The sequence below is a fragment of the Pavona decussata genome, unplaced genomic scaffold (genome assembly GCF_977016875.1).
Source record: "Pavona decussata unplaced genomic scaffold, jaPavDecu1.1 SCAFFOLD_339, whole genome shotgun sequence".
Classification (NCBI taxonomy): domain Eukaryota; kingdom Metazoa; phylum Cnidaria; class Anthozoa; order Scleractinia; family Agariciidae; genus Pavona; species Pavona decussata.
This window is the reverse complement of record NW_028145727.1, coordinates 117697-144008: the sequence shown is the minus strand read 5'-3', so window position 1 is coordinate 144008 and position 26312 is coordinate 117697. Positions and strand designations below refer to the sequence as shown.

The 26312-nt window shown below is 40.8% G+C and overlaps 1 protein-coding gene across 4 annotated transcripts in view; it reads left to right on the top strand.

Moving 5' to 3' along the window:
- The window catches only part of LOC146453261 (uncharacterized), a 28955-nt gene that overhangs the window by 1020 nt on the left and 1623 nt on the right, over positions 1-26312 (top strand). The window contains exons 2-21 of one of the 4 annotated variants that reach the window (XM_085096773.1): positions 315-356; positions 2156-3939; positions 4490-4685; positions 6043-6312; positions 7604-7942; positions 10000-10335; positions 10709-11068; positions 11275-11595; positions 12173-12331; positions 12788-12928; positions 13399-13686; positions 14080-14580; positions 15373-15672; positions 18228-19352; positions 20713-20841; positions 22047-22376; positions 23394-23477; positions 24154-24372; positions 24915-25047; positions 25629-25822. In XM_085096773.1, the coding sequence (XP_084952899.1) occupies positions 315-356; positions 2156-3939; positions 4490-4685; positions 6043-6312; positions 7604-7942; positions 10000-10335; positions 10709-11068; positions 11275-11595; positions 12173-12331; positions 12788-12928; positions 13399-13686; positions 14080-14580; positions 15373-15672; positions 18228-19352; positions 20713-20841; positions 22047-22376; positions 23394-23477; positions 24154-24372; positions 24915-25047; positions 25629-25822 (7251 nt within the window). Of the gene's footprint in view, positions 1-314; positions 357-2155; positions 3940-4489; positions 4686-6042; positions 6313-7603; positions 7943-9999; positions 10336-10708; positions 11069-11274; positions 11596-12172; positions 12332-12787; positions 12929-13398; positions 13687-14079; positions 14581-15372; positions 15673-18227; positions 19353-20712; positions 20842-22046; positions 22377-23390; positions 23478-24153; positions 24373-24914; positions 25048-25628; positions 25823-26312 lie in introns of all 4 variants that reach the window. The other 3 variants (XM_085096772.1, XM_085096774.1, XM_085096775.1) reach the window with 3 other exon arrangements.

Genomic DNA, 26312 nt, shown 5'->3' with positions numbered 1-26312 from the left:
CTTCTTATCTTCATACTTGTGGTTATTTAGTGATGGCTGTTTAGTTTTAATTAACTTAATTTAAGATTGTCGGAAACGAGATCAAACACGAAATTTCTTGTCCAGGGTTAATGATGATTTTTGGTTATTGTTTTAAAATATTACTGACTTTAGTTGTTTTCAAATATCGAATATCACCAATTGGTGGTAATGGTATTGATATCTCAAATTAGCTCAACGGTAGGGGAACGTCTTGCCGTAGTATTGCTCTTTTTAAAATCGTATAAAATGGTTAAACTGCTAATCTAAATATTTCTTCGTTTTTTCTTTTGAAGTCAAGAGAGCGACAAGTGTTGCAAATCACGCCTCCACAACAGGTGAGTTTAAATAATTTACTCTTGATTTTAAAACGGTCCATTGAAAGTTGAAACTTGTTGAGACAGTAAACAAAAGAAAGTAAATATTTCCTTTGAAACATGGTTTGCTGACGCAAATTATGCTGCGGCGAACCTTACGCAACTAGTTCATGTGGAAATTGGTCTGTTGTATGACTGTTATATAAACGTTGGTTCTCGGGTTGGCAGAAGCTACCTGCTAAGTCAAGTCGTATTTGTTCCAGTCCACTGAGCAGAAAGAAAAATTATTTTGAATTGTTTGGAGTTTTTGTTTTTCCAACACAAACTAATGTTCTGCGGGAAAAAAATCCGTTTTACAAGTTTAAGGAATGAAGTTAAAACCGTTTGACAGTACTGACTAAACTTGAGTTGACAAGATGCCTTTATGAAGAAGCTCAGTAATTACACGTCAATTCTTGGTTGTGGTTTCGAACGCTTGGACGCCTTCTGTCGATTGTGTTTGTGTGCTAATTGGTCTTTATTTCCAGTGTAAATGACACATTGGTCTGAATTTAAACCGTTTGAAATTAAATTTTGAAAGATACAGTATCGTTGATCGAATAATTCCTCCGCGTGTTGCTTCCTCAAAACTTAATCAAAAATCTCTCTTGTGCTTATAGAATTGACCACTCAACCATTTATACGAACGTATCGAAAACACAGGTTTTGGATTGTATTTTCGTAATCAATACTATTTGTTTGCTATATAATTTGACTCAGTTGTTCCGATCTTAGCTGGAAATTTGTCCAATTGCAAGTGTTCAGTAATTAAGTTAGTTGTTGCAACACGGCTAACAGGGAAACACTCAAAATAGTTTTTAATTATGAAACAGTTCAGATTTTAAGGCAAGCTCGAGCGAACAAGAATATTTGTATTTGTATAACTTTTGTTTCCGCTTCAAATTAACCTTAATTTCTGTTAAGCGAAGCATTGCAAGAATATGGAAAGAAATTAGTTTCAAGTAACTTTAAAGGGAAAAAATGACAAATTTACATTGAAGTTTAAACAGGGCTATGCCAAACTGTTTTTTAAATTGTTCTTGTCAACATATTTTAGTTCCCCCATTTACGCTCCAAGTTTAGAAATGAAAAAGGAAATAAACAGGCCCTATAAAAACAAAAGTGACTCAGATTTCAGAGCATTTTTAAATCGCACACATTTTTGTGAAAACTGCGTTTTGCCAAGCTGTCATTGCGCCACACACGCCAGCAGAAAGCGAGCTATGTTTTCTTTTCACTCAGTTCCAAAGTCCGAGTTTTCATTTTTACCGTTGCCTATTCTGGTGCATGCGAATGAAAGATTAAAATAGAAGAAAGATCCTCGCAGTTAGTGCGCAACTTAAGCAGTTGCGAAAAGAAAGCCTGCAAGAAAAGTTTGGGACAAAACTTAACTTTCCAGCAAATAAAGCAATCGCATATTATAATCTACACTGAAAATGTAATTGAGACTTTTTGCATTAAGATTTTGGAAACATCAAACATTCGGCATCAAACATCCTATCAATAAAACATTGAAATATAAATACTTCAAATCTATATCTTCCATGCTTTTTTTCCAAATGTCGTCTAAATTTCGATATTCTCTGGATCTCTTCCCTAAACACTAACTAACTACGCCACGATTTGCTTACACTTCAATGCTACCGACCAGCTGCCATAACCTGCTCCGCGCATGCACCTCACCAGTTAAAAATCTCTTAATCGTTTTAACAATGATGAAGGATTAACGTTATCAGCATTTGAAAACTAAAAAAATAATAACCAATTTGTTTTTCTTTCAGATTTTCCACAAGTAATTGTTAACCAATCATATAACTCATCCACTGATTTTTCGATCCCTCGTGTAATTCCTGGAAAAGATGGGCATCACAGTTTAAGGACCCATGTTGTTTTTCCCTGGGAGAGAAATCAACCTCACGGTCGCAATGCTTCTCGAGACAGGAATTTTAACAAAATTCACTCGTCAGTGATGAAGAAAAGTGGCTCATCTAATTCACGTCAGATTTCAAAAACTCAGGACTCTTCTTTATCTTCCTCGTCACATAATGCTACTTCATCAAAGTCTCCTTTGGAAAGCGTCACGCAGTCATCGAATAATGTTACGTCTTCTTTGAATCACTCTCCGAATCCTCAAAGTAGCTCACAACTTTTTTATAATAGTTTAAGCCTTGAAGAAGACACGTCCACTCGCTCTAAAGCCAAGAAGCGTGGAAATAACAAAGAACAAGATGAACTGAAACTTCCGAGACATCACGACTCTGTGCGGAAGAAACCTGACGCTATAACAAAAAAGTACATTAAATCTAGAAAAAAGAAACGAAGGAAATACAATTCCTCTATATACAGTAGCAAACAACACCGTCATCATAATCGACACCATCACAGGAAATTAAAACTACAACGACGTGCATCTGCGGTGTCTAATGAATCTAACTCCAAAGAAAAAGATTTTACGAAGCATAGAAGATCTTTGCAGCTTTCACCGAGTTATCCACTTCTTCGTGGCGGCAGTGAACGGGCTTTACTGAGGTTTAAACGTAAATCAATTGTTGAGGATAATGGAGAAGGGTCGACGCAAAATCATAAAAAGAGTAAACGGAAGAAAAGACGGCAAGCGTTGAACAGACACGCAAAACCGCGAAGCATTCCGGTACCAAAGTTATTAAATGTCCCAGTGAGTGGGCTGAGAACAGGGTACCCGCAAGGGTTAGTGGGGAGACAAACAAGTTTGACCAGAAATCTTAAGGGTTTTATAACCAATAGAAACGCAATTTCTCGAGCAAAGTATGAACAGCTGATCAATCGCAGCCAAACGCCGTCGTTATTGCTGAATCCATACATGGTTTCTTCAAACGCATATGGCTGGAGAAAAAGTGTCCCTTATATGAATAAGCCTTCGTCTTCTCCCATATTGCCGTCTGGGAAAAGTGGTAACCAGTTTGCCAAGAAGGGGCGAGTTCAACTATCGCCATTTTCTACTGAAACGAATAAGCTAGAAATTAAACCAGCTACACTCACAGGGCTTCAAAACGCCGCTGCAACAGTACGAACGCAGATTCAACAGCCATTGAAATTACAACACCCGTCAGAACAGCTCCAGAAAAGTAACCAGCTGAGTCGAAAGCAGTTTATTCCGGGCGCTCAACGTTCATTTTATGGTTACGTGCCTCAATTGAACCATCAGTCTCATTTTATTAACTCGCAGTTGCCTTTTGCACGTGACAATTCAGAACTGGCACACTATCTGCAACCTGGACTGGCAACAACTCACACGTTTCCTCGAGTAAGTACTTGGACGCACGACTGGCCTTCGGTTTTACCGGAGACCAACAGTCACGTGATCACTGAAGGTGACGTTTTAAGTAGGTCACGTGGTCCACAAGGGCTTATCATGTACTTAAATTTTGAGGATGTGTCACATGGAAAAGCCCCGTATGCATCTTTCAAGGGAGATCTTGCAGGTGCGAGCAAGCGGACAGAGATTTCAAGGTCTTTTGGATCGTGTGGAAAGATTGCAAGGATAAACAATGGAAGCGAAATACTCTTAAAAGGAGGGCAAATAAAGGTAATACTGTCTGATTTTTCTCCTAAAGTAGCTCCAAAGTTAAATAAGAGAAAATTTTAGGGTGTCTTTACAGCAGAACGGAAACAGCCAGGAGATCCTTCTATTACTATGGAAGTACGATTTTTAATAATCACTGTAAATGTACGTAAATGTAGGCTCTGTATATTTTATGTCTTTTTTTGTAAATCTCCTTTTATTGTGTATTCTATGTTAGGTAATGACCTCAGGGCTCCAATTGATAGCAGAGATGCTTTGTAAGCTCCCTGAAGGGACTACCCTGAGGTCTTACCCTTTTTTTTTTTTTTATTATTATTGCTTTTAAATAAAGGTGTCAATCAAAAGATCAATCAATCAATCAGTCGGTATGGCTTTCACATTCGTACGACTTAATAATTCCTAAGATTAAGATTTTTTCCTCTCCTCGCGAGGGTCTTTTCAGGAATAATGAAACAAACACGACTTTCAAAACAAATATTTCGAATAGAAATATTTTTTCATGCTTTCTTTTCGTAACTACTTAATTTTTTACGCATTTCACATTTTTCTTCAGGTAAAACCACGCCAGGCCATAAGCATAGCAGCATGGGTCAAACTGGACACCAATAAAGGATATCACTCGATATTTGACACTATCGGAGGCCACTCTCTCCATCAAAAGGGACAGTATCATTTCGAAGTACAAGATGGCAGCGTTCGGTGGTTCCATAGAAATGAATCAAATGTTCAGATCTTCAGTGTTGAGACGGGTAAGTGAAAGAAGGAGACAGTTGCCCTGACTGTCATCTCTCTACGAGTGTTATTATTCACCCCTACTTACTTTTCAAGATGGCAGCCGAAAAACGTTTTATACCCACCAGAAACAAAATATCTGTTAAAAAGTTCAAAAATGAAGAAGATTTAACCCATTCAACCCTGATTCCCGGAAATTACTCCTTTGAGCTGTTAGTTTCTTAATATCAGTATTTGTTATCCTGACATTGTGCGAACGCTTGCAATTTTCTTAACGGTTTCTTAACATCAATAGTAGGTGAATTGATGTACAAAGCTATAGGGAAAAATACATAATATAAGATGACATAGATGAAAAGAGGAAGGCAAGAAGTCCAAAGTAGTTGCCCAAATGGGAAGGGCACGAACAGAACACGACGACCCATAAGAGATGTTCCGCGTCTAAAGAAATAAAAATTAATTAATGCAAATTAATCTCTGTGTTAGTAAAGTTTCTTGCTAAGTATCTTGGGGAGCAGGGATAGTGCAGTGGCCTCCCACAAATGTGGCCCGGGTTCCATTCTCGGACTCGGCGTCATATGTGGGCTGAGTTTGTTGTTGGTTCTCGTCCTTGCTCCAAGAGGTTGTTCTCCCTCTTCTAAATTCCAATTCGATCTGAAAAGTGTCCGCAATTAGCGCTCTCTGGGTTAGTCCTGTCTGGATAAAAAAACAGAGCGTAAGGGAATGTTTACATGGAAGGAGGGTAACCCTTCTAGGAGGGTTACCCTAAAAACATAGCTTTGCGCGGTTGTAAACCTCGAGAATTATTTCGGAGAACTATGCTGGCAGGAGCGGCGAATCCAATCCGGAACAATACAGAAAGGCAGGACAACAGTCAGGGCAACAGCTTGACGCCTAGACTGATCGAACTTTCTCCCGATGATGTGCAATTAATAGGCGTCTTGACATAAACGAAGGTTTGACAGACGGAGCCGCACTTGATCAGCCACGCAATAAATCAAAAGGGAAAAGAAAAGCGGCCAAAAGCGACCGCGCGTTGGCTTCAGGTTTCCGCGGCTTTGCTGGCAGAGATAGCCCCATATTTAAGGAGGGCTATCTTTGACCCTCCTGGTCTGTTATAAAACTCTCGAAGGTATTTGGAATCGAAAATCAGATTGGAAACGGGGTAAACGTAAAAAAGAAAAAGTGCGAACAAAACCTGCAAGCAAAGAAAAAAGCAACAAGCAAACCAAGAGGGAACGAAGAAACAGAAACAACAACAACAAAAACATAAGAAGTTTTTTCTCTGATTGTAAAACTCAAACTTTGGGAGCTTCCGGACAAAAACAATGAGTTCAGCTTCGTAAACAACTAATGTAAGATATCTTTCCGCAGCTCCTATAATTTCTGCGAATACCTGGAATCACATAGTTGGAACATACGACGCACTCACTGGCATAGCTAAGATCTTCGTGAACGGCAGGCTGAAGGCAGAGGCTGTTGGGAAGGGTTTGTTGTCCCAGGACTGGGATGCGCATGCGGGAATAGGCAAACACAAGGACACAAGATTTCTCCAGGGGGAGGTAGACGAGTTCAGAATCTACAACAAGGCTCTATCAGAGGAAGAAATTCACAATCTTATGAAAATTTGCAGCTTTGAAAGAGGTGAGCGTATTGAAAAAAATGTAAATGGAATAAAGAGTGACAGGAAACGGGAAGGTCTTTATTTTAGACTGATTACTCGCCTCATTTTAACGGAGTGTTTTCCTTATCTTTGGACTGATTTGGAGGACGAATTAGCCATCAGGTGAATGCTAACCGTGATTAAAAACTAAGCAAGGTTGCACAGGGAAATGTAGGACCAGAAACAAAAAATAAAATAAAATAAAGCCACAACATTGATGTTTGAACCAGAATTCAAAACCAGGATCAGACTGGGATAACTTATATTCAAATCAAGCTTAACCTTGCTCCGAGTGGTATGTACACTGGTTTTTCCTTCTCCTAAAAAATCCCAATCATTTCAAATTCTAATTAGATCTGTATAGTGTCCCCCAGTTAATGCTACAACAGTAGATATCGTTGACTCTATAAATAATAGTTTTACGAGAATTATGTATTATTCAAAGTGACACAGGCATGCTCGGAAAAAGGAAATACGAGTGCTCCTATCAGGAATCGAACCTTAGACCTGCCGATTACTTGTTCGGATGCTCTGCCACTGAGCTACAGGTTTCATTTATTTATGTACCAATGATCAGATTTACGAGGCTGTCCTTAGTTTAAATGAATCCTATGTATCAACTGTTTATAGGCTTTTGTATTAAAATATGAATCAACCTATTTCAGTTTGTAAACTTCACAATGAACGTTAAATCTTCAAGTGCTAAGAGTCGTGTAGCCGGTAAGAACCCCGAGTTGTACGAGTGACATATACCTCACCACGAGTCACCCATAGCTCAGTGGTAAAGCAATTGCCAGGCAAACTGGAAATTCAAGGGTTCGATAACCGCTGGGGACTCAAAATGTTTTCTGCAACTTGATTTGCGACAAACATACCATTCTTTTTAATAGATCTTTTGATTCAAACAATACTTTGGACACATCTTGCTCTAAAATGCCTTAGCGAATCTTAGCGACTCCAGGTTAAGATGTAAGATTACCCCGTTTTGGTTGTTTCTGTTTCTGCGGTCATTGCTGTTCCTCTTCTTCATTGTAACGTTTGTAACTGTAACTGTAGCTCTGCCATTGATTTTGGTCCCATGTGTAACTATGAAAATACGTTGTTCTAATTACTTAACTGAGGGAGCCCATTCCTTATAAGCCCGGTGGCTTCCCTTGGATTTCCTCGCCATCAGTGTTTAAATACATATATATATTTTTTCGCATTTGTATAACTTATGGCAAAAACAATAAACTGAAACTGTTTCTCAATCACCTTTTCTTCATTTTTTAGCATGTGGTGGTTTGTTCTACAGTCCAACAGGGATCATCGAATCACCCGAGTGGCCTCATCACTACAAAGGAAAAACCTTGTGCACTTGGCATGTTTCTCTTAATCCGAGTGAGAAAATCGCACTGCGTTTCAATACCTTCAGTTTACAGGAGGACGGCACTTGTGACAAAGCTAAGCTAGTGGTGAGAGACGGGACCAGTGAAGATGCTAACGTGCTTGGAGTTTACTGTGGCAATAAGCGCCCGCCTGAACTAACATCAAGTGGGAATCACTTATGGCTACAGTTTGCCAGTAGACAGGGGGCTGAAGGAAAAGGCTTTCTTCTTCATTATGACACAGGTGATCAATGAGTACTAATCAAAGCACAGCTCATGTTAAGCCTAGGGAAATCTAGTTTAATTAGGAACGCCACCAAGACGGGGAAGGCATGGCACAGTTTTCCTTTGCGTTTGTGTCTTGGTGGCGTTAATTCCTCTTTGCCTCCTTATACTAGAGGGAGTCAGGGAGTCAAGGAGGGAGGGAGGGTTTTTCTTAGAAATCTGTGGGGACATATGTCGGGCTTAGCCCTATTATTTATAACGCAACTTTATTACCTGTGACATTCAATATTTCAAAAGAACAAGACAGCAAGACTGTAACAAATAGACAAAAAAACAGTTCATTAGTTTTAGCCTTAAGCTTTGAAACGACATGTAACTAGTCTATATTGGGGAGTTCCTATACTCGTCAAATGTGACGGTATGTTGAGTTGCTTGCTGGTTCTGACCTTATTCCGAGAGTTTTTCTCTATAAAAACAAGTATTTATAAGAAAAATTCCAATTCTAGTCATTGTGTGTAACCGCAGGTTAAGCCAATCGTCGTTCACACGCAACGTATTAGAGCTTATTAGGGACCATAAGATTCTAGCACGATTACGAGTTCTCAGATCCAATAGCCAAAGAGTGCGCCCGCGTGAACCAGTGGGAAAACGAGATAGCCATCGTCATTTTACTACAAGTGTTCGTTAGGACGTCATAGTGGCGAAAACAAAACCTCGAAACGTAGGTGATCTCGTCTTTTTGGAATCACGAAGGGTTTAACTATCATCATTCAAAACAACTGCGTCAAGTTCGTTGTTCTCAAAGAGTAAAATGAAGCTTCCTGTGATATATCTCTTCTTAGCACTTCGCTAAAAACTAGAAGCCTATCTCGTAGTCGTTCCCGATCTAGAATCTGAAGGTATCTACTAGAGGCCTTTAGATTAGTTGAGTTCGTGTACGATATTCAGGACTAGTATAACCATTGAATTTCAATCCAGTCAGTTCCTCAGAACTCTCGCTTTTTCATGTTGCTTACTAGCAGATAAGGAGATTTTAGAAACAAAATTTGTCTGGAAAGAGATTACCTAAAGTGCGCGCCCGAACTGGATTCGAAGATTTGTACTTGTAGCCGTTCAATCTCGTACTCATATCTAAAGGTTGTCACAGAATAAGCTGTGAAAAAAAAACTCTACAAAATTTGTGGAAAATTTGCCATTTTCCAAAAACACTGACGATTCCTAACGTGGATAAGAAAAGCGATTAAGGACGGTGCCTACTAATACAGAAGTATATTTGTGCGGTTTATCACTATGCGGGAAAAGCAGATTTTAGCAAGGGCTGTTGGAATCCAAAAAGAAATTGGGAGTAACAGCGCATTTTTCAGAGATGATTAAGCAATATTAATCCAAAAAAGCAGTAAAATACAAAGCAATGTATAACGGTTTATTTTCTTTATTGAAGCTTTATTTTCTGTGAAAAATGCGTGGTTACCCCTAATTTTCTTTTTGGATACCAAAATCACTTGCTAAGTTCTGCATTCTCTGCATTGTTTGCAACCGCGCAAACAATATCCCTGTATTAGTAGGCACCACCCATAGGAAACCCGAGTATCTTGAGATGCACAGAACGTATGCGCAGAAACAAAAGTAGGCACCGTCCTTAAAATAACGTGTAAGCTACAACAAGAAAATGCAAGGAGCAATACAAGTCAGGGAGACGTTCTTTGTGTCTCTTCGTACTATGATTTCAGTGTGGTTGTATTGAGTTTAGTTCAAATCTTTTTGGACTTGTTTCAGTTGTTCATGTTATTTATTTTCCACCGAGAGTAACGCGAATAATACGGATGGCAATGGCATAATTGGGCAAATAGCCGTAGTCCCCTCGTTAATTCTTCTTATTGTTCGTCTCTAGAGAATAGGTTCGTCTGCAGGCATAAAACCGAGCGCAAACAGAATCCACTGGTCTTTATACAGACAAACTACTCGGCGATGGTAGAGATAAACGCAAACGTTATTTGGCAAAGGACACTCGCAGCTAAGCCACCCATGGTATTTTCAGTACCATAGAATGATGCAAATTTTTATCTTTGTTGTCAGTTTCATTTCGCCAAACAAAGAAAACTGAAAGGCCACCAACACCCGTCGATGACACCCAAAGATGCGCGGTTACAAGGCCCCAGTATAACGTGACACTGATCGGCGGAATTAAATCCGGGACTTTTTCTGAGGCAAAGTACGTGCATGACATGGACCTGTGCACTCGACACTGCTGTCTGAGAAAACAGTGCGACCTGGCCTTTATGATCCGGGACACTTGCTATCTGGTGAAATGCTCCAATGAGATGGTTTGCAAGACAAAGAAGGCGCGACCATCAAACATGAATCCAAGGATAAGTTTTGTATCGCATTTGCCTCCCCTCACACCCGAACCAGGTGAGTAAAACCGCTGTTTAATTGACTCGAATGTAGACTCGTTACCAATGAGCTTTGTGAGTTAAGTGGAATGATTTTTTTTGATATAGCCAACCCTAGATTATGGCAACGTTAGTACGTTGTAACAGAAACGTTTTAGCCAAGGAAGCGTTTGGTTAAGCGTTACTCGGGTTACAAATTTTCCTCTAAATACACTTATCAGTTAGCTCACTATTTTATAAATAATATTATTTTAAACGTGTAACATGTATAAACTCATTGTAAAAACATCCGTACATGTACTGCCCGACTCAAGAAGGCAGTCGTTTAATTTTTTGACGTTTTACCGAGAAAATGGAAATATAAAGTTGAATTGCTCTCACCGTTTCAATAGAACTTCCTAAGGCCGGAAGCGCCTACGGCAAGGCAGTTGCTCCAAGTGTAACCACACCATCTAAACCAGCGCCCACGGTACAACCAGTTTGCCATCACACAGCGGTAAGCTACAATGTAACGCTGGTCGGCGGGATAAACGCGGGAAAATTCAGCACCTATGGCAGCACCCGCACAATGGATGAGTGTATACGTCATTGTTGTCATGACGACAAGTGCAATGTGTCTTTCATGATTCAGGAGAATTGCTACGCGGTGGAATGCGCGGATGTGGAGGGATGTCAAGTCAAAAGAGCAAAACCTTCTGCTTATCACCCCACTGTGGCGTACGTGTACCGTGGAAACGAGAGACCGGTTGGTGGTAAGTGAGAACTGTTAGAAATCATGTGATACCTTTACAAGTTCATTACACGTAACAGCGCAGTGTGCGAATTATTATGTCAAGTGGCCTTCATTTTGCCCAAGAATATCTTGATTTCTAAAATTGATTGCTGTTAGTTTGTCCATCATATATCAAATTATTGTGCTCCTAGTTAACCGCTGATATTCATACATTTACCTGTACAGATCCTTTACCAGGCGCAGAAAAGCCAAGCCTATATGCGTGCTCCAAGCTAAGTGTAAGCAATACTATATTCAACGTGACACTTCGCGGAGGAATAAAGGCCGGAAACTTCACCGACAAAGGCGTGGTCAAGAACATGGACGAATGCGCAGCATTTTGCTGCGCAGATGAAAGATGCAACGTGGCATTCCTCATCCGGGACAATTGCTTCCTTGTTGCGTGTAAAGACTATGATTCATGTAAAATGAAGCCGGCTTTATCTGAGTATTATCACCCAAGATTGGCCTACGTCAATTGGAGTCCACCTGATGACGAAATCCCAGGTATGATTTTTTTTGCACAGGAAATACCATACAACGTGAAGGGTCGTTTACACAAGCGATTTTTGTCGCACTCAAGCCTGCGACGAAAATATGCAGTTGTTAACTGACAGTGATTTCAGTGCAATCTGGGCGCGATTCGGGTACAATATTTGCTACGATTTGCTGCATTCCCCTAAAATCGTTTTGAAAACTCAAGGATGTCGCGACAACAAAATCGCGCGGCCAAAATCTCACAGAAATTGCCATTAGTTTACACCTGCGATTTTTGCTTCAAGCTCGTGTGCGACAAAAGTGCATTAAAAATGCGAATTTGCACAAAGGAAACGCACGGGTGCTATATTTTGCCACACAGACATAGCGTGATAATGCTCTCTCATTCTACTTTGTAGTAATAACGCACAGTGAATTCAGATATGGTCACACTGAAAGTCACTGGGCCGGAAATTTAAGACTTGGCTTGATGTGTCTCCTCCTCAATTAGAACCTTAAGCTTGCACTTGGGTGTTAATCCTGCTTAGTACGGACCTTTGAATATGTATTTCAGTAACTATAGACCTCTTTACTACATATTTTACAGCAAATCGCTGGTACGCGTCTCTCGGCTGTTGGAAAGACACGGAGTCCTTTGCAGTCGCTACACTGGAGGGCTCAGACTCACTACTGCAAGGACCGTACGCCACAAGGGAGAAGCCTATTGATACGTGCGCGAAAGTGGCTCGGAAGCACGAGTACAAAGGTAAGGCTAGGGACCTCTGAAGTGCGTCGAACAGCGAGGACCCAGCATTTGGAAGAAAGAGAGATTTGCGTCTGATTGGGGATTTTAAATCGCTGACTTAACGGTAACGATGTAGCTTGAAGAATGATAGATTGAGATAGCTGTTGATTGTTCCAAGACTTCTAGAAACCACCAAAACTTATGATCAAAAGTGATAAAAACTGATAAGAGTGCCTAAAATGACTAAAAATGTAGAAGTTACTGCAAGATAATAACGTTTTTCGTTAAGACGGAAGAAAATTCAAAATTTTGACCTAACCTACCTGTTGAAGAGTGACAAGTAATATTAAATTTCCCCAGATAAAAGGTTGCTGTCTTTTGCTGGCGTTTGAAAAATATTTTCAACGTTGAAGTCAGTGTAGGGACATTACGTCCCTCTCCCCTCTACCTATTTCTTATTGAATTCCTCGTTTCCAGTTTTTGCGATCCAGAACGGTGGAGCATGCCTGGGGGGACCAACAGCAGGACGAATGTTTAACCAGTTTGGCGAGTCATCAGCCTGCAAGGACGGAAAAGGAGGATTGTTTGTGAATGATGTCTACCGTCTGACAGACTCGGGTGAGTAAAGAGCACTGAGTTATCATAGCGTGTCACGCGGGCAGGAAAGTTACACATTGTTGCTGTGTTACCGCTCAACGTACCGTTCCAGGCATATGGGAGCAGCTAATGGCGACATCAAAAGGTATACTATGTTGTTATAAGCCACCGAAGTGCTTACGAAGTTGGTTCGCCCTCAACTTCACATGCAGCACGTTGGTGATTCGTCCAGCATACCGGATGGTATTCGACAATACACGAGTTGGTAGATTTGTCCTACTACCTCTTAACCCTCTTAAATTCCAAGAGAGAGCATGGAGCATTCGTGCGAAGGTATCAAGCAATTTTTGCCAGTTTATTGGCGGTACATCGCAGGGACACCGGGAACTTCATTGAGATTGAAAGTCAATTCTGCCAGCGATTATATCGCAGTTATCTGAGCGGCATAGGAGGACCAGGCTTTAACTGAAGTTATTTACTGTCTCTTACAGGTTCTTACGTTTCCCTTGGCTGTTGGAATGACTCCGTGAACCACGCCCTACCATTACTCGAAAACTCTGATCCCAGATTGGACGATTTGTATCAGTCTAGAGCTGATCCAATACTGAAGTGCGGCCAAGTTGCGCGAAGACGAGGCTTCCCCGTGTTTGCTCTTCAACGCGGAGGGATGTGCTTCGGCGGGCCACGTGCAGAAATTGACTACCAGAAATATGGAATATCAAGAAAATGTCACGATGGCTTGGGTGGTTCGTATGCTAACAGTGTGTATAGACTGATCGGTAAGTGTCTCGACGTCATAAAACTGAAATAATGGACTTCATGGCTTTCTAGTGTAACTCAGCTTACTATGAAATAAAATAAGGGAAAGGAGCATCACAAAATGTTCCTTGTGTGCTATGCTGGGTTTTAAGACTGGAAAAGTGACTTCAGTTCCCTAGTTGACACCTTTTGACGAAAAATAGTACCTTGGTTACGTCTAAGAAGAAATAAAGTAACAAGAGGTGAGGCCAGATGATGATGATGATGATGATAATACTCCAGGACAGAGCTACCTCCATCATTTTGATAACTTTCCCAAACAGACCGCCATTTTAAAACCATTTATAACCTGGGTAGAAAAATACAATGGAGAATTAATTTCTGCATAAAACGATTAAAATGATTATTTTCAGATAACCTGGAAGTTACACCAACTGAAATCACACAAAATGCTACAGCACCGTCCACAGGGACCTCAACGTCTAGCACCTCTCCCACAGGGAGCTTATCCAGCACAGGATCCAACGACGTTTCCTCAACCACGCTCATTGGAACCCAACGCTCACGGACCACCTCACCCTCGCCAACACCACACATCCAAGAAAACTACCTTACACTTCAGAATGGTTTGCCGCACAAGAATACCTACACAGCTGGTGACATTCTGTACAACGTGACTCTGAAGTATGGCATCAAAGCTGGAAGGTTTAATGACAAAGGCAAGGTTGGCAATATGTCCGCCTGCATCCGAGCGTGTGGGAGAATGGAAACCTGTAGTTTGGCGTTTACGCTTGGCAGGCAGTGCTTTGCTGTGTCGTGTTATAATGACGCGCTCTGCGTAACGAAGCCTGCGTATTCGCCATTTTACAAGCCGAAGATCGCTTTCGTAAAACATACCAAAGAAGTCGTGACTGGTAAGTAGGAAAATTTAGTTTACTTTAATTCGGTTGCCATTAAGAGGAGTGTCCTTTGCGTGTTTTGTCAAAACTACCCCCGTCACGGAGAGCTGTCTCCTGATACAATTAGTTCAGTGTACCTTTCAAAACACGTAGTCTAGGAAGGAAATTCATCTTTCGTTACATTTTGCAAGGCTATTTGTCATCTTGAAGAACTTACAGGTTTTAGTTGGTAATGGGTTCTTTCCTGTTATGTATTTCGGTATCCTTCATTTTCATGGCGTTTCTATATTCTTGCATTTGTTATCATGATACACAGAATGGCCTAGGTACCTGGTGAAGACTCTAGTTATTTTCATACAGTTTCATAAATTTTGACTGTGATGTGCGCGCAGCACCTTCCATCGGTATCAACAATTCAGGGCGCTGATAATTCATTCACCGGAATGAAGAGGCGAGGGGGAAGTGAGTTGGGAGCCGGTGACTAAGTACATGTACTATATGACAAACGACGTGTTCAAGACCCAAACACACGCCATTCCTTAATGCCTGGAAGGTACCATTCATTGGCCGATCGGCCTGAAATTTTAAACTCACTTTCTTAATAAACTTGAAAGAGATTTTGTCTACACAAAAAACAGTTGAGGGGTGAGGGGAAGGGGGCCGGAGAGGACACTCACAACACACGTCACTTCTTTTTGCTATGGTAGGGTTGTAAATTGTAAACAAGAGTTACTGGTCAACGTCATTATGTTGCGGACACAATGTAATGTCGGTTGTTTCAGAGCAGAGCATCATTTTTATTTTCAGCTAAGACGCCCAAACCGTCATCGGATTTCAGCCAATGCCGCACAAGTATTGAGCATAATGACGTCACATTGGTTGGAGGAATAAACGCAGGAAAATTCACTGATCTTGGAGACGCCGAGAACATGAGTATTTGCACCCAGCGGTGCTGTATCAAGGACGCATGCGATGTAGCGTTTATGCTGGAGGGAGAATGCTACGGGGTCACGTGTGTTAACGACTCGTTGTGCGAGACGCGTCCAGCCAGAAATCCGGCGAGATACAATCCGAAAATTGTTTATGTTCACCATGAAAAGAAGAAAGGTAAGGCGTACGTGTGTAGGTTGTGTTCATATTTGTCGGCTAAGAGAAGCGAAACAAGCATCTTCAATTATTTCTGTACAATGGTGCTTGGAACTAATTTCAGATCTCTTACCTTGTCGGACTAAAGTTCGTTTTTACTTTTGCGCATGCTCAACCTAGAAATCGCACGTGCAGTATCTAGCTGTGTTACTCGCCCCTACCCTTCCCCCCCGAAAACAAATAACAATATTACATAATCATAATCAGGATAATAATAATAATAATAATAATAATAATAATAATAACCCTACTAACCCTACCTAGACACGCTCTTGGCTAACAAGACCACTTAATGCCCACTTATGATACGGAACATTAACATGATAATACTAATATTAACATCATAATAATAATAACAATAGCTGTAATCGCTGGTACACTCCGAGTGAGAATTTCCAGTGCAGACATTGGCATGGAGTTTGGTAGAGAGAAGTGCGCGGCGCTTATTTTGGAGAGAGGCAAGGCAAAATTATCAGAGGCTCTTTTAGTTCTGGATGAAAGTAGAATTAACTGTTTGAAAGAAGGCGAGGATTATAAGTATCTTGGTGTCCCGGAGGCAGGTGGAATTCTCTACCAAAGGAAGAAAACGTTCGTCAGACGAGTTAGGAAAGTGGCAAATTCCAAATTGAAAGGTGTTAACCTAATTATAGCCATTAACGTCTGGGCAGCATGGCTGATGAGGTATGCTGGTTGGATTGTGAAGTGGTCCAAACACGAATTTTGTGATCTAGACGTTCGAGCATGAAAATTGTTGACAATGAATGGTGTGTTCACCTCAGAGACAGGGTACGTGGTTGCAATTGTATGTTCCAAGGACGGAGGGAGGTAGATGACTTATATCAGTGGAGGATTGTGCCTGGCAAATAAGGATACAAGTGGAAGGTAGTCAGCCAAAGTAGTCAAGGAAAACTGATATTGGCAGTAAGGAAAGATAACTCTGAATAAAGTGAGACACCAGAGAGGGAGAAAGAAAGTTCATTACTTAAACAAATGGAAAGAGAAATCACTATCTGTCCAATTTGCCAGATAGAGTGAAGAGCAAAAGAATGAGGAAATCTTGACAAGGCTCAGGGAAGGGAAGGTCAAGAGACAATCAGCCATCTTTTAAGCGCATGCCCCAAACTAGCACAGAAGGAATACAAGAGAAGGCACGATAACGTGGCGGCAAGAGAAATCCACTCGGACTTGGCTTGAAAGCTCGGGTTCGATTGTCGAGAGAAGTGTTGTGAACATACTCTAGAGGGCGTGACTGAAATCGAGGATTATAAGCTGCTGTGGGATTTTAGCATCGGGGCCGATCACGAAATTGAAGAAAAAGGCCAGATTTAATCGTTTTCACCAAGAATGATAAAAGCTGCCTAATGATAATTATGACAGTCCCTGAGGGCACGAAAGTAAACTCGAAACAAGATGACTAGAAGTAGGAAAATACCAAGATCCTGGCCAGCGAGTTTCGAAGAATGTGGGACCTGAAGTCACAGCTGAAGCCTGTAGTAGGCGCATTGGCAACGATTCCAAGAAGGCTAAAAGAAAACCTGAATGCCAGTGGACTGAACTCGTCAATTGGACTTATCCAGACGTCAGCACTATTGGGATCAGCTAAGATCATTGGAAAAGTGCTTGAGTTATAGAAACGACGAGGCATGCCTCAGGCAATTGGTTGTTTCTTGACACTCTAATATATACCAGCTTTAACATCGTTTGCTGTGTGAACATCTTGACTAATACTAATACTAATACTGATACTAATGCAAATGCTAATACTAATACTAATACTACTACTAGTAGTGTAATGATAATGAATACTGTACGCACTGATCCGTTGACAAAGTTTAAAAAATGTTGGGCCGTTTTGAACTTGGTTATCCCAATTTGTTGATAATGTATACCTTTTTCTTCAGTCAAGATGGTCAAGGTGAATCGTTTGCCATTAGCAAGTATGTTTTTTTTGGCGGGATAGGTGGTTGGGAATGATAAATCTAGTGGTAAAATCGCTCCACCTTCGAAGAGGATGTCAAGAAAAGTTAATATTTTATCTCCCTCATTCAATTCAATTGAAAAGTTAAACTCAACTGACTAAAAGACAAAAACATACAACGCGCAGACCACTTTATTTATTTTGCGTTTCTGAAAAAGTGGAGTACTTTGAGGTGATTTTGGCGTAATAACTGTTATTGAAGTTTTTGTCTGTTGTCGTACATTATCCCGGCTGTGTGTCCAGCAGTATAGTCAGCTATTCTTCATTAGTAGTTACTGAATTTTCAAAAATGTGCGGACAAGATTCACCACGCAGGAGGCGGCAAGTGGCCCCTGCAGAAATTTACAAAGTATTCATAATAACTAGGCCATGATGCCACATTGTACCATAATATTGTCGCATTTGATTGATCTTTCGGAGTTGGCTTACGACACTGGGACATTTCGGAAATGAGTCTAGTCTGATTCAGATCGTGTGTAACTTACTGCGTTGTTTTTATTCGCGGTATGAGCTGACAAGCCATTTTTGAACTCCACAGCGTCCCAACGACCGAAACTGAAGGCCTTAATTAAAATGATTGACCGTCTTCTTTACGAAAAGCCACCAAAACAGACTGGGATAGACTTTACTCCTGTAGATGACAAGTATATTGACACAACGGATTTCTCCCTCGATAGTGACGAAAATGATAATGTCAATGACGACGTGAGCTATCAGTCAAACACGCTCGCCAGCGTCAAACATCCTAATCATAGAAACACGGACGAGGCCTTCTCGACAGACATTTTAACGCCAACAACGACCCCAATGCCTTATGACAGGTTAATGGGCAGTATTAAAGATGGACAAATGAACGTCTACACACTTCCTCTCTTTTCTAACGACAATGACGTCCAGGGAAATCAAGACAAATCTTTTTCCAATCCATTACAGTCTAATAGTCTCAACAAGGTAGATGGTTTTTATGTGAAACCAGCCCAATCCCCAAACTTTCATTTGAAAACACCAAACACATTTGGGCCTCCGCCATTAACTGGATATTCACCTTCGGGAACAAATTTGCAGCAAAGTGATTTGAGTGATGACGAAGAACTAAAACTGCTTCTCCAAAACTCGCTACAAGAAAAAAACAACAATAAACATCCCACAAAATGGAAAGATGATGACCAGGCTATTGGTAGCTACTATGACAACACCTACGACGATCTCCTTTCACAGATTAACGCAGACGTAAACAGATTTTCAAACTACCTGAAGTTACGTTTAGGTCAAAACCAGGATACTACACAGGACCTTTTTACGAACCGTTTGCCACTTCACGAACACGAACACACACCAAAAATCACACAGAGAATAAACTCTCTTTTGGGTGTGTCTCCTGCAGCTTTCACGCAACAGAAAGGCGTCTGCTGGGATGGGGAAATTCTTCGCAATTACACATTAGTTGGCGGAATCAATGCAGGCACGTTTACTGACAACGGAAAAACCGGTAACATGGACATATGTATGCAGTTTTGTTGCAAGCGGGAATCTTGCGACCTGGCGTTTATGATTGAGGATGATTGTTATTCAGTGGCGTGTAACAGTAATGGGGCTTGTGAGCCAAGAAGGGCGAGGCCGACACATTATTTCCCCCGAATTGCCATTAGGAAAAAACCTCAAGGTGAGAAATATCCTCCTCAACATCCACCGATGTCTCTTGTGAATACTAGCTCAAATCTGATGAATTCATTATTCATTGAATATTAAGTAAATAGGCCGTTTAAGTGGCTGGTGTATAGGAAGATAAATTCCGATGCTGAAAACCAATTATCGGATAAATTAACAGGCTTCAAGGTGAGAAATACATTAAACACCCGCATAAAAGAAAAAGTGGATTAAGAACCTTCAGGCTAAAATTAATCATTTTAGACACCTGTTATATAAGAACCTTACAATAAATATATGAAGACTTAATCAGACCGACCTTGAAAAAAATATGTGTTTACTGTACCCCACTCAAAAATCCACCGATGTCTCTTGTAAATACTAACTCAAATCTGATGAACTCATTATTTATTGAATGTTAAGTAAATAGATCCTTTAAGTGGTTGAAGATAAATTTCTGGTGCTGAAGACCAATTATCAGAAGAACTAACAGTTGTCCAACAAACGAAGCTTCGAGGACAAATCTTTTGGCAAAACTTTATTCATTAGTAATTAAACTAGAATCAAAGTTCACGTTAACCCAGGATTAGCTTAATAGGGGTTTGAACAACTGGGCCCAGAAGTTTATGAACAAGAACAAAAGGCTCCTTTCGAATTATTCAACTTGATATCGAGGTCCAAGGGACAGAAACAACAGAAATGAGTAAACATGATTATTATGTTTGGTGTTCTCTTGGCCTCACTGCAAGTAGCCTCCTTCGCAGGCGTCGTTTAGTGGGGGGAGGGAGCGCATTGTATGACTGGCCCAAACGACGGCTGCGAAGGAGACTACATTGGAACATGAATTTTAGGATTTCGAAAGAAGCCTTTCAGTGTACTCTTTTACTCTTCTGCGTATTCTGTAAGCATTAGTCAAATTTCAGTACCGCCTTATTGATTATTTGCTCATAGAATACTAGATCAAGAAGTAATTCTGTATTAGTACAACGCTGCAACACAATGCTCTCATTAGCACAGATAGCCCTCACTTTCTTTTATTTTAGCAACTGTCTGTCACCCTTCATTTCCATAGCTTCCTGAATGTGGAATTAATAAAGGTTTCTCCTTTTGGCTTCTGCTTCCCTGTGCAATGACCATCTTTGACAGCCAGAAAGTCAAAGGGGAAGGTCTTGCAGTTTCTTCCAAACTTCTTAAATGTAATGAAAGTAATAAATGTTGTCTTGGTCTTACTTTAAAAAAAACTAAAAGGATGAAGTGCAAACAACAACACAGGGGAGTGCAGACACATACATAAGCCTGATGGTTTACTCTCTGGAGTTTGCATTATTTTGCGGATTAAATTTTGTGCCGCTTATCGCGTACTGCTTTTTTGACAGGAGATTCTCGTGTCAAAGGATTTTCTATTGGGGCGGAAACTACGTCATCAACACCGACGTCATCGTCTTCCCAGACTCCTGCAACCCCTCCTCCGACTACTGCGGCTTCCCCTGATGAACCTCTCGAAGGTAGGTTGGTTTCTCGTTTTAAGTTTCATGCAAAGAAATGTCTGCTAACCCTTCGACAAGCATCTCCAGTGTTTTAATCACCTCATTGTTCGTCCTTCTTAGGAAGTCTGCGGTAATTAAATTATGAGAATAGAAAAGTGATCTTAATGAATATTCTTCAACTTAAAGAACCACACACTTTAACCAAATGTATCATTGCTGGTTAAAACAGGAAAGTACCGTCAATAAGACGTTCATAGCAAGTCTATAGTTCTTCAGACATACCTACCGTACATTTTTGTACCTTTGCCGTTTCAATTATGTTAAACATGTCTAACTCCATAGAAGCATTTATATTTCTCCGAATAAATATTTAGCACACTTTCCTGCATTCTTCTCAGTATTGACTTTCCTCCTTTTTCCCCGAGAAGTTTCTTTATGCTCTTGGCCGTATTCATCGAAACACTTCCCAGTACATCAACAATGATGTTGTGTTGGATTACATCATACCCTGAGATTAAGGCGAAGTGGCGCGCACTTCATAGTCTTCTCCGTTTCCTTTGCCTCTCTATTTTCGTCTGTTGGCAACTCATCTCCAGTCACAAAATGGTTTTGTCTTCCTTGTTAATTATTTTGGCATCTATCCTGTTTGTTCTAACCTCAGCGTTTCCTGCATAAAATGGAACATCCCAGCACGCTTTGTTATTATTGTCACCGCCGAATGCTAAACAAAGCCATGAGGTGATTTGTCCTTGTGGTGGACGTTGAAACAAGACTGGTGAATATTTTAATCTAAACGGTGGTAGTGTAGCGTCCTATACAGAGGCTCGTCACTCAATCTCTTTGCTCCTCTAGCGATAGGCCAAACGAATTCCGTGAAAGCTTATAGCACCAGTGGTCGAGGAGGTCGAAAGCTACGTTTAAAGCAAATCCATTTTGATGGAACGAGAATAATAAACACAACAGCAACAACAATAAGCGGAAGAATTATATGTTATTTACTTACTGATACAGGCATACTCTGGAAAATGAAATCCGAGTTTTCCCAAAGGGCCCGTCAAATCTATGACCTTCCATCACATTTTTCCACAACAATACCAATCATTCGTCCATCCACCATATATTTTAGTAGTGATGTAAGATTTTTACTCCACTGTGATTTAATAGGTGGTAAGTAAAAGGGAATTTTAAAAAGTCGATCTTGATGTTTCACTTACCCTCAACAGATACATCAGAAACCCCACCTGTAAAAGTGACTCACTCATGTGATGCCACGCCCATTGAATACAATGTCACGTTGAAGATGGGACTTCACTCTGGCGTCTTCCAAAAGATCGGAAAAGTAGACACCATGGATGACTGTATTGAGATGAGCTGCACGCATCCCAACAGTGACGTGGCTTTCATGTTAGGCACCATGTGTTTTGCTGTGAACTGTTACAGCGCCGATCTTTGTAAGACTGTTCCCATATTTGGGTCGAGTATTTCTCGGCTCAATTTAAATCCTGCCATTTCGTTCCTCAGGAAGAAGTCGCGTTTTAGGGAAAATTCCCTTGGTAAGCAGAGCGTCTACTTTCCAGCACTTTTTCTTGCACTGCGCAGTTATTACATAAAGGCATGTCTTATGTTGCGGTTTTCGGCCTGAAGCGATGGTTTATGTGATTTATTCACCGAGTGTTAAACACGAGGTAAATAAATCGCATCATAAGCCCGAGCAGAGGACCAATAACTGGCTTATTTTAACAGTGGCGAGGATTCCTAAAGGTTTTTGGTTTTGTTTTGCCTTTTTGAACAATTTATTTAGTGGTTTCAAAGTTAATTTTGAATTAGTATACCTTGCACGTGATAGAAATAGAAATGTAGAGCGACTGAGACAGACATTTGTATTACTCAAAGCAGTTATAGCGGCAGTGATACAGTATCGAACGCCTATTTTAAAACGTTGCTCATTATTGTAGAGAACGTGCCGGCATTTTCTTGAAAGACAATTTTACCACAGAGAAATCTGGGCGAGTTATCACAGCTGTTACTGAAAGATATATTCAATAACGCAGTCGTTTACCTGAATAAACTATGGCCTTTTCCTGGTGACTCTCTTTCTGGCTTATCAAGTTTATGTACGAATTTGAAGATAGGACTATCAACTTTGAAAATTCGGGTGTAGGCTTGATCGAATTAAGAACGGCGCTTTTAGTCATGCAGGTCTATGGGCCTTTTGATCGCTCGATTGACAGATCGTTCTTGCGAATTGATTGATTGATTGATTGATTGATTGATTAATTGATTGATTGAAGTACAGAGAGTCGGACGGACTCAAAGAAGGAAGGACGAACAGAGTAGTAATGGAAACTAATTGATAAAAAACTAGATTGATTCATGAAAAAACATGGACTCTTTAATTGGTAGTCGTCCGTGATCCAGACGTTTGTGAGTGTTACAGAAATACCTGATAAACCTTCTCAGTCTCCGTGCGTTCATTTCGGTGCAGCACGTGGAAGTATTATACACTGAACGAGAAAGAACAGAGATACTCTAAGCAACCCCAATGCTAACGTGTTTGTATCTTGCAGCAGTACAAAACGACGCGATATACCAAGATAAATGCCGTGACAGTACGATAACATACAATGTTACGTTACGTGGCGGGATTGAGGCAGGTAGGCAGTAGCACGTAATGGTTACGATTACAGCAGTCACCTTAAGAAATCCTGAAAACAATTCAGGCTCAAACGGGATTCGAACCCATGACCTCTGCGATGCCGGTGCAGTGCTCTACCAACTGAGCTATCAAGCCAACTGGAGCCAACTGCCTAAGTTGCGAAAATAACTGCGAGGATCTTTACCTCCATTTAATCTTTCACCCGCAGTTCAAATTTATTCATCCCTCAAGGGTATATTAAGAACTCCCAATATGACCAGCTCCCACTTGACCCACTTGGCTGAATTCTTTTCAGGCTTTGTTTTAGCAACTGCTGAAGTTGCGTAAATTAACTGCGAGGTTCTTTCTTCCATTTAATGGTTTAGAACACCATAAACCACAACAAGGCCTATCTTACAACTAGCTCATACTCAGATTTTTTCTGGCTCTGAATTTCCCCCTAGTTCTACAGGGATGTTTAATCCACTTTTCTTTTCTAACGGTCGTGAGATGTAAGTGCTTTGGCCTTAGATTCACTACTGCTGTTGGCGAAAAGCTGTCTTCATGAAAATGGACATTAAACTCGATCAGCACATTTTGCTGCAGTTTGCTCAGAGACACCTTGCACGAAAAGTTTTTTAGCACGGCCTTTAGCAAAAAAGTTGCTATAACGAACTTGTCACTGCTCTTTTCAGGAAATTTCACGGAAAGACCTGGGACATTGTCCATGCGAGACTGTATTGGAAAATGCTGTGGTGACGCGACATGTGACCTGGCTTTCATGTTTGGTGACAGCTGTTACTCTGTGGAGTGTAAGAGTGAGAAGCTATGCCAGGCTGTGCTGGCCAAACCATCCCATCTTGAACCTAAGATTTCTTATGTAGCCAGAGGATATTTTGAAGACAAAGACAAAGGTATGTGCTGCAGAACGTTCCTTGTGCAATAATTTGTCTGTATTCAGTTTGTCGCGAAAATGGAAATAGAACTATTGTTGACTATTGTTGAGTTCCGATTACGGAAACCAAGGTGTCAAAAACGGAGATGGAAGCAGTGGCGAGGAATCGTGCAAATTGGAGGAATAAGTTTGCAGCCTCATGAAACATCAGGGTGCTACGATGATGATGATGATTATTATGAGTTTCACGGAGCCAAGCACGGAAACATCTGAGAGGAACGGTGGCAGTGACCACAGGATAACCACTCTACCTCCAGCTCACTCAGCAGTTTTGCATCCAGATTTAGCTCTCCTTCTCTCTCTACGCAGGCAGCATTGAAGTCGCATCTGTTCCGGCAGCATTCAGGTTGCATCATCCGTCGCATCTGCTCAGGCAGCATTCAGGTCGCATCATGCCAAATTCCGTCGGTTTACTTCCACTGCTTTTCTTCCTTCACGCTTGTGACCATCATATGCGTGCGTCATACTGTAATATAAACCCTCCTATTTTTTGTCTTTCAGGAACCATGTTCTCTGCTAGTGATCAGACACCAACCTGTCGAGCGGATCAGAAAACTCGCTCGAAGGTGGTCAGCAATAAGACTTTAGTGGGAGGATTAGAAGCGGGAAAGTTCAATTTTGTCGGAGTTGTAAGGTACTGTAAAACAAACAGCAATCCTGGACTTCACACATGTCCAATACACCCGAACGGTCTGAAAACCGTTTCCCATCCTTTCTCCTTAAATTACGCTCTGTACGTAATTCGTGTATGCTTATAGCAAGACGACGTGTTGGTTCGGAACGATCCACTGGCATTTCGTGTCCTCCCTAATAATGTTCTTTGTTTACATACGGGTCGTAGCTGTAGCTATTCGTCATTGAACATTTACTCCCCCTCTTGCTGTATGTCTCTTTCAATTAAGGGAGTTAGTTTGCCGGTTGGATCGAAAAGTGCTGATGTGGAAGAGACAACTCTCAACGATTATCCTAAATTCAAAGTCGGAATTGTTTTGTTTGCGGTTTTTGAAATTCTACGAAAGGTTTTCATTCGTGAGAAACAGTTAGATGGGTATATTTCACACCGTGCAGTGAAACAAGTGCCAGTTTTTAAAGACGTTTTGTGTTTTTGTTGTCTAAATACCAGTTAATTAGAACTTAGTTGATGGTCTAGCCAGGTAACTGTAACCATGAATAAAAGATCCTAGACAATAATTGCTGATATTTTGTCTTGTTAAGTGATATGAACATGTGCATGGACCGCTGCTGTGCTCAGAAAGGCTGTAATTTGGCCTACATGGTGGACAAGAACTGCTTTTCTGTTGCTTGCTATTCGCCATCTTTATGTAAAATAAGTGATGTGTCCTCTACCAACGGAGACGTTGAAATTTCCACAATTATGAATAGCACCGCTGAAAGACCTGCTGAAAAAAGTGAGTAGTTAGTTAACATGTTTATTTGCTTCTTTTTTGAATGCAAGTTGTTGGAATTAAAACCCTCCAATGAGCTTGAGTTACACGATCGGGGTTGTAATTCGTCATCGTTCAGGCAAAGTTTTCACGAATCAGAGTTTTGCGATGTTTCGATGACCCATATATAAAGCAATTTCTTCCGTCCAGGTTTTTTATCACAGTAGTTACCTCCTTTCGACAAAAACGTGTGATTTTTGAGCGGAAGCTGGACCGGGACTGACACATTCTTATTCAAAATTTGCGGTTTCATCCTGAAAATGTTCTAGACTGAGATGTTCTTAAAAGTTACAGTAAATCAATATGGAAGGGGGCAGGAAGCCTAGATAGACAACTGGTATACGTTGTTGTTATGATAAAGCCCCGTGGGCTCCTGATTACCACCCAAAACTGACGTTACGGAAACCAACTAACTTACACATTCACAATCCCTTCTCAAGGGTGTAATTTTCTC